The 9607-nt window shown below is 36.7% G+C and overlaps 1 protein-coding gene across 1 annotated transcript; it reads left to right on the forward strand.

Moving 5' to 3' along the window:
- The first annotated feature begins 2584 nt into the window (after positions 1–2584).
- On the forward strand, positions 2585–7753 carry LOC142235734 (uncharacterized). The gene is made up of 2 exons (XM_075306993.1): positions 2585–5348; positions 5412–7753. The coding sequence occupies exons 1-2, from the start codon at positions 2585–2587 to the stop codon at positions 7751–7753; spliced, it is 5106 nt and encodes a 1701-aa protein (XP_075163108.1).
- Positions 7754–9607: the final 1854 nt, after the last annotated feature.

Below are 9607 nucleotides of genomic sequence, written 5' to 3' on the forward strand. Positions count from 1 at the left end.
GATTTAGATATAGCTCCCATATATAGCTTTCACCCAATTTACACTCATATGACCACAGAGGCTAATTTTTTGCTCCGATTTAGTTGAAATTTTGCACAGGGAGTAGAATTAGCATTGTAGCTATGCGTGCCAAATTTGGTTGAAATCGGTTCCGATTTAGATATAGCTCCTGTAGAGGATTTTTATACCATCATAACTATATCATATATATTACACTATCTCAACCCTGAATTTCATTACAATCTAATTGTCCCTTTCCTCTAACAACATTATCCAGAAACATTATCCTAACTCGTATGTTATTACCAAATTAATTAACATTTTTTTGGCGAGTCTTACGATACTCTCATATCAAATCAGATCGCTACAGCGGAATTTCATTTGTCTCTTTTGTACTGTGTCTTGTCTTTATAAATGTGCAACTACTTTAATAACCTCTTGTTGTTAGCTTAATAATAAGACGAGTTGTTAAACATAATTGTCTTGTAATAAACTGAAAAGTTATAAAGCAAAATAAATTAATCGTTTCAATCAGAAACTCTCGTACATTAATATTGGTGCCGAAACCCGGGAAATTCCCTTACAAAAAAAAAAAAAAAAAAAAGAAAACTTAAAAAAAAAATAATAAAAGTGAACACTTCTGTAAACACCATATATCGATCTCGGAAAAATCAAACAAAACAAAAAAGAAAAAAGGAATAGCTTATAAACTCTAACGACTTCGACGTGGTAATTTCTGAGCTTACAGGTTCAACTTTAACACATTGAGGATTTTTCTCGCGCCAGTATCAAACGCTTTCGTTAAATTTATAAAATGGAGAATTTGTCGTCCATAGTAGAAATCCAGAAAAAAACATACAGCCATTTGCAAAGGTTAGAACAACGCTTTGAGAAAAAACCCGAAAAAGAGCGTAGCAGAGGATACACAGTCTTACAAAAGTTTACATACGATTAAAAACATTCTAATTTCTTAAGATATATAATAAAAAATGCATATATATGTTTTACTTTTTGTAAACTAATTTGTAAAACAAAGTATTTCTTACATTTCTTTTGAGTTTTTTTGGTGTTGTTTATAAACAACAACAAAAAACATGAAACATGTGACTTTGCAAGGTTACATAAGTTTACATACGCTGTCCAAAGAATGATGTACCGTTATAAGTACCGATGCAAATTTCGCAATTTTTGACTCAAATCATTAGTAGAGCTTGTTATCTTAAAGAAGGTGGTCATACGTGAAAAATAAAGATCATAAGTATCAATTGCGGTTATAAAATGGGCAAAGGTAGAGAAATTTCGGAGCCAATTAGAAAACTGGTCGTTAAATTGAGGAATGATGGAAAATCTCTCAGTGAAATCGGAACGATATTAAATTTAGCGAAGTCTACAGTCCAAACCATAATAAAAAATTTCAAAGCAAATGGAAATTTTGAGACTAAGGCACGACCCGGCCGTCCCCGTATTCTCGACGACCGGTCGGAACGGGCTGTAATTCGCTCCATCCAAGAAAACCCAAAACAAAGTGCAGTGGAATTAAATCGAAAATTGAAGACCGATCTAGGAATAACTGTTTCTGACCAAACTGTGCGAAGAAGCATAAAACGAAAAGGGTACAATAACAGAGTTGCCAGAAAAAAACCACTACTTAGACCAGTGAATATTCAAAAACGTTTAGAATACGCTCGTAAATATGAAAATGCCCACATTAATGATCCTCAATTTTGGGAAAAGGTAATATTCACTGATGAATGTAAATTTATGGTTTTTGGAGGTGATGGCCGAGCAAAAGTTTGGCGAAAGCCAAATACCGAGTTTTCACAGAAAAATGTTAATTCCACGGTAAAACATGGAGGTGGATCAATCATGGTCTGGGGATGCATGGCCGCAAACGGGGTTGGAAAATTAAGATTCATTGATGGCACTATGGATAAGACCATGTATATAGATATTTTGAAAGATAGCTACCTACCCAGTGTTGAAATTTTGCATCTTAGAGAACATTCTATTTTTCTTCAGGATAACGATCCGAAGCATACTTCGAAAATTGTAAAGGAGTGGCTTCTCAACAATGTAAAAAATCAGCTAGACCACCCCCCACAATCTCCTGATTTAAATGTTATTGAGCATTTGTGGGACATTTTGAAACGGGGCCTGAGTAAACGTCGAATAACATCAATTCAAACATTGAAGGAGGCGTTACAGGATGAGTGGAATAGTATCACACCTGAAATAACCAAAAAGTTGGCTCTATCTATGCCATCTCGACTGTCTGCTGTCATAAAAGCGAATGGGGGCCACACAAGATATTAATTAAGAGTGATTCAATGATATTTTTTAAACGTATGTAAACTTATGTAAATTAACAAAAAAGACAAAAATTAATTTTCTTTATGTTTTAATATGAATTTATGTGTATATATGTTAGTTTTTGTTTTCTTTTTCAATAAAAATCTATATTAAAAGGAAATAAATCTCCGCGTAGTAATTTATAAAAATTATTTAGTTAAAAACCTAAAAAAATCTGGGGTATGTAAACTTTTGTAAGACTGTGTACATTAAGTGCATTTTGGAAGAAATCGAGATGATTTACAAGTCGTTTAAAGAAGACCATGAACAAATTTGTGCCATGGTCTTAGACAACTCCATTGAGGAGAAAAATGTACCTTATCTTAAGGAAGACTTCTATGAAGTGTTCTTTGATACATACATAACATTTAAATCGAAACTTTTAGATCTCACTGATGAACCTGCTGTTTCTCACCATCCGTTGGCTAGTACATTTGTAACTACGCACAATAATAATTCTTCAACCACTTCCTATGCCAAGCTCCCAAAAATAGAATTACCTGTATTCACCGGAGAGTACCTTGAGTGGATACCCTACAGTGACATGTTCATATCTTTGGTACACAACAATCCGTCGTTGACAGACATACAAAAATATTTTTATCTAAAAGGTTCATGTAAGGGTTCTCCTTTAGACATTGTAAACCAATACCCAGCTTCCGAACGAAACTACTCCGCCGCATGGGAAGCTCTGAGAACTAGATATCAGAATAAAAGGAAATTGATAGACCAAGTTTTGAATAAATTATTTTCAATTCCACACTCAAATGGATCTTTTAGCAGCATTAAGGAATTGCTTGATTCAACCAGATCATCTCTTTCTCTTTTGAAGTCTTTAGACATCGACATAAAAACGTGGGATCCAATCCTCATATATTTAACGACACAGAAGATGGATAAAGAAACCCGAAAAGACTGGGAGCAATCTATCAATATAAATGAGAACCCGTCCATGGATGATTTGTTCAAGTTTTTGGAAGTTTCTTTTAGAACTTTGGAGTCTGTAGAGGAATCAGTTAATAGTATCGAAAAACCGGTGTCTTCCAGTCGTTCACAGCTAATAAAACCATATAAGAGATCACTTTATACGCATAATGCTGCCGTAAATGTAAATTATTGTGTATGCTGCCAACGAAGACACCCTCTATATAAATGCTTCAAATTCTCCTCGTTGTCACCAACTGAAAAGAGATCAGTCGTTTCTCAAAACAATATATGTTCAAATTGCCTAAACAGTGGCCACTTTTATAAACAATGTAAAATAGCCGCTCGCTGCCAGCAATGCCAAGAAAGTCACCACACCATACTACATGGAGCTTATGCTGCTGACATAGGACAGGATCGTATAACTACTGCTCTCTCCACCACGGGAGAGGATGAAAATGCAACTGCATTAAGTCATACACAATCAACTTCACATATGAATACTCATTTAACATCTCTTTCAGTGGGCCAGCCCTCCCAAATTCTATTAGCTACGGCCCAAGTATTAATTAAACATTCAACTGGAGAATATTGCGTTAAGGCTTTAGTTGATCCAGGCTCTCAAGCCTCTTTTGTAACAAGAGAGATTTGTCAGCTGTTAAATATAAATAAAAGGAGAATTGAAAAGACAACAGTTGACGGGATTGGATCAACAACCAGAACATCAATAAATCATATGGTAGAATTGAATTTGACATCGAAATATGATAAAAATTTTACTTTAAGTATCAGTGCTTTAATTTTGTCAAAAATAACATCATATAATCCGATCGATGTGAAGAAATGTGATCTGCCCAATCTGGAATCCTATCAATTATCTGATCCAACATTTAATTTACCATCTAAAATAGATATATTGCTTGGAAGTGATGCTTACGGTGATATATTGCTATCGAAAAGTATAAAAATTCCAAATAGTGTATTCTTGCAGGAAAGCAAATTTGGGTGGCTGGTTTCTGGTCCTATTGGTAAGAGAGCCTCTAAATCTACTGTGAGTATAAATTGTTGCAACCTTGAAAATTTATTACGTGCATTTTGGGAACAAGAAGAGCTGATAGAATCAAGAAAACTTTCCATAGAAGAAGAAGCTTGTGAAACATATTTTTTGGAGACTTATAAACGGACTGCAGATGGTCGTTATGAAGTTCATTTGCCATTTCGAAGTTTAATACAAGGGAAAAGTATGCCTTTATTTCAGAACACGGATTATGTAGCTCTGAAAAGATTGAAACAACTTGAAGCTTCATTTAAATATCGGCCTCAATTTGCCCAAGCCTATAAAGAATTTATGGCTGAATACGAAAATCTAAATCATATGTCAAAGGTGGGAATTTATCCTAAAGATTTGCCGAGCAAAGCTTATTTATTACCTCATCATGGGGTTTTCCGTGAAAGCAGCGTAACCACTAAGCTCAGAGTAGTTTTTGACGGCAGCAGCAGAACTTCAGATCAATCATCTTTAAATGACGAACTCGTTAGTGGACCAGCATTACAAAATAATTTGCCAACAGTTATAACTCGATGGAGACGTTTTAAAATCTCGTTTACGGCTGACTTGGAGAAGATGTTCCGCCAGATCAAAGTATTCAAAGACCACCAACTTTACCAATGTATTCTATGGCGTGACCCCAGCACCAACCAGATTAATATTTATAAGCTAAATACGGTTACATACGGTACCACATCAGCTCCTTTTCTAGCTATACGTATTTTAAAACAGATCGCATTGGATGGAAAAGATGAATATCCACTTGCAAGTAAAGTAATTGATTCTGACACATATGTTGATGATGTTATATCAGGCTGTGATACGGTCGAAGAGGCAGTAAATTTAACTCAACAGCTTGTTCGGCTACTGGGAAATTCTGGTTTTAATCTTCGAAAATGGAGTTCGAATTCCATCGATCTCTTACGTGCCATACCTTCAGAATTTCAAAATAATTCATCCAGTTTTCCACTGCAAAATCCTGAAATGGTTAAGGCTCTGGGCTTATCTTGGGACCCCAAAACGGATAGTTTTTATTTTAAAGTAAATTTTACATTTTCTGAAAAAATTACCAAAAGTATTGTACTTTCAGATTCGGCGAGGCTTTTCGACCCACTTGGATGGTTAGCTCCAACGACTATAATAGCAAAAGTTATGTTTCAAAATCTTTGGCGAGAAGGTTTGAACTGGACAGATCCATTACCGATGAATTTGCACAATGACTGGAGTAAATATCGAGAGTCGCTCAAGGATATCGAAAAATTGTCATTGCCAAGGTGGTTTAAATGCAGGTCTATAACTTCTACAGATTTACACGCATTTTGCGATTCTTCTAAATTAGCATTCGCGGCAGTTGTATATATAAGAGTTGTGTCGGAAGATGGAATAGTTTATGTAAGTCTCGTCCAATCGAAGACAAAAGTAGCCCCATTGAAAGTACAAACTATACCAAAACTTGAGCTTTGTGCTGCGGTTCTGTGTGCCAAGTTGTTGAACCAAGTGAGATCTTCGATTGGTCTAAAAATAAATGATGTAACGTTCTGGACCGACAGCACCACTGTACTTAACTGGATTAAAACCCAATCCTCTCAGCTTCCAGTATATGAGGCAAATCGAGTTTCCCAAATTCAGCGATTAACAAACATTTCTGAGTGGCGATACGTTTCGTCGTCCGAAAATCCTGCCGATTGCGCTACTAGAGGCCTTTTTCCTGAGGATCTAAAAAGGCATAATATTTGGTGGAATGGACCACAATGGCTAAGTGAGGATCCGAAAATGTGGCCTGTCATCAAGCTCAGAAATACCAATCAATCAACAAGCACTAAACCAATCCTGCATTCGTTAGCAGCTAGTACTTCAACTAAACCAAATTCATCAGATTATCCCGATTATCTTTCAAAATACTCATCATTCAACAAGCTCCAACGAATAACAGCATATATTTTACGATTCTACTATAATCTGAAATCTTCGATAAAAAGAGATGTCGCAGGAGAATTGCATCAATTTTCTGGATATCTGAAGACAGCCGAATTAAAAAGATCAAGATCTTTATTGGTGAAGATGTGTCAGCAGATATCCTTTAGAGGCGAGCTAACTTGTATCAAAAATAAAATACCACTACCATGTAACAGCAGTATACTAAAACTACAGCCTTTTATGGACGACGAAGGTGTTCTTCGAGTTGGAGGGAGAATTCAACAAGCAGATTTATCGTTTGGAATAAAACATCCTATATTATTATCAAAAAATGATCCTATTTCTTATCTTATATTTGCAGAAGCTCATTCTAAAACTTTACATGGTGGAGTGCAGCTAATGCAGTCATATGTCGCAGCAAGCTACTGGGTGCTGTCAGCTCGAACTATAGCGAAATCCGTTAAGCGAAACTGCGTTACCTGTTTTAAATATGCCGCAAAAGCCGCCACACAAATAATGGGAAACCTGCCCCAAGTGCGTCTTAATCCCGCCAGGCCTTTCAAACACAGTGGTCTGGACTATGCTGGACCTATACTAATAAAGCAAAATACATTGAGAAGAAGCATCACAACCAAAGGGTACATTTGCCTCTTTGTATGCATGTGTACTAAAGCAGTTCACCTGGAAGTGGTATCCAGCATGACTACCGACGATTTTCTGACCGCCTTTAGGAGATTTACTTCTCGAAGAGGGCCCTGTACAGATTTGTATTCAGATTGTGGCACAACGTTTATTGGAGCATCAAAGGAATTACAGATATTGCATCACAGATCCAAAACTTCCTTACCTGACCACTTAGCTGAAGGGCTTCATAATCATGGTACTGAGTGGCATTTTATACCCCCTGCTTCGCCCCATTTCGGTGGACTTTGGGAGGCGGGCGTGAAATCTACTAAGCATCATTTGCGTCGCATCATGGGAGAGCGATTATTAACTTATGAAGAACTATCAACTCTACTGTGTCAAATTGAAAGCTGTTTAAACTCCAGGCCTCTTTGCCCACTCTCCACAGATCCATCAGATTTCGCTGTTTTAACTCCAGCTCATTTTTTAGTTGGGGAGCCCACTACTTGTATACCCGAGGAGAATCTATTGGACTTAAATATAGATCGCCTATCTCGGTGGAAGCAAATTGAAAAGATAAAGCAGCATTTTTGGAAGCGTTGGTCACAGGAGTATCTAAACCGATTACAGTCAAGGCCAAAATGGAATTCATTGAAACGAGACGTTCGAGTTGGCGATATTGTGCTCATACTACATGAACGTAGTTTACCAGGTCAGTGGCCATTAGCACGTGTAGAAGAAACACATCCAGGATCTGATGGGCATTGCCGAGTTGTGACTCTATATTGTAACGGAAAATATATTAAACGACCGATTACAAAAATTTGTTTCCTTCCATCCAATGACATGTCAAGTCCTATCTCAAAATCCTCTGAAGATGTCCAAAATTAAATGAGGTTTAAGAACTATCGTTCTTAGTGGGGGAGAATGTAGAGGATTTTTATACCATCATAACTATATCATATATATTACACTATCTCAACCCTGAATTTCATTACAATCTAATTGTCCCTTTCCTCTAACAATATTATCCAGAAACATTATCCTAACTCTTATGTTATTACCAAATTAATTAACATTTTTTTGGCGAGTCTTACGATACTCTCATATCAAATCAGATCGCTACAGCGGAATTTCATTTGTCTCTTTTGTACTGTGTCTTGTCTTTATAAATGTGCAACTACTTTAATAACCTCTTGTTGTTAGCTTAATAATAAGACGTGTTGTTAAACATAATTGTCTTGTAATAAACTGAAAAGTTATAAAGCAAAATAAATTAATCGTTTCAATCAGAAACTCTCGTACAGCTCCAATATATAGCTTTTGGCCCATTTACACTCATATGACCACAGAGGCCAATTTTTTGCTCCGATTTAGTTGAAATTTTGCACAGGGAGTAGAATTAGCATTGTAGCTATGCGTGCCAAATTTGGTTGAAATCGGTTCAGATTTAGATATATCTCCCATATATAGCTTTCGACCGATTTACACTCATATGACCACAGAGGCCAATTTTTAACTCCGATTTAGTTGAAATTTTGCACCGGGAGTAGAATTAGCATTGTAGCTATGCGTGCCAAATTTATTTGAAATCGGTTCAGATTTAGATATATCTCCCATATATAGCTTTCGCCCGATTTACACTCATATGACCACAGAGGCAAATTTTTAACTTCTATTTAGTTGAAATTTTGCACAGGGAGTAGAATTAGCATTGTTGCTATGCGTGCCAAATTTGGTTGAAATCGGTTCAGATTTAGATATAGCTCCCATATATATGTTTTTCTGATTTCGACAAAAATGGTCAAAATACCAACATGTTCCTTGTAAAATCGCCACTACTTAGTCGAAAAGTTGTAAAAATGACTCTAATTTTCCTAAACTTCTAATACATATATATCGAGCGATAAATCATAAATAATCTTTTGCGAAGTTTCATTAAAATTGCTTCAGATTTAAATGTTTCCCATATTTTTATACCCTCCACCATAGGATGGGAGTATATTAACTTTGTCATTCCGTTTGTAACACATCGAAATATTGCTCTAAGACCCCATAAAGTATATATATTCTGGGTCGTGGGGAAATTCTGAGTCAATCTGAGCATGTCCGTCCGTCCGTCCGTTCGTCCGTCCGTTCGTCCGTCCGTGTGTTGAAATCACGCTAACTTCCGAACGAAACAAGCTATCGACTTGAAACTTGGCACAAGTAGTTGTTATTGATGTAAGTCGGACGGTATTGAAAATGGGTCCACTTTTACGTATAGCCCCCATATAAACGGACCCCCAAATTTGGCTTGCGATTGCTCTAAGGGAAGCAGATTTTATCCGATCCGGCTGAAATTTGGTACATGGTGATAGTATATGGTCTCTAACAACCATGCAAAAATTGGTTCATATCGGTCCATAATTATATATAGCCCCCATATAAACCGATCCCCCGATTTGGCTTGCGGAGCCTCTAAGAGAACCAAATTTCATCCGATCCGGCTGAAATTAAGTACATGGTGTTAGTATATGGTCTCTAACAGCCATGCAAAAATTGGTCCATATCGGTCCATAATTATATATAGCCCCCATATAAACCGATCCCCAGATTTGTCCTCCGGAGCCTCTTGGAGGAGCAAAATTCATCCGATCCGGTTGAAATTTGGAACGTGGTGCTAGAATGTGGTCTCCAATAAACACGCAAGAATTGGTCCCTATCGGTCCATAATTATATATAGCCCCCATATAAACCGTTCCC

This window comes from Haematobia irritans, chromosome 4 (genome assembly GCF_050003625.1).
Source record: "Haematobia irritans isolate KBUSLIRL chromosome 4, ASM5000362v1, whole genome shotgun sequence".
NCBI classification, from domain to species: Eukaryota; Metazoa; Arthropoda; class Insecta; order Diptera; family Muscidae; genus Haematobia; species Haematobia irritans.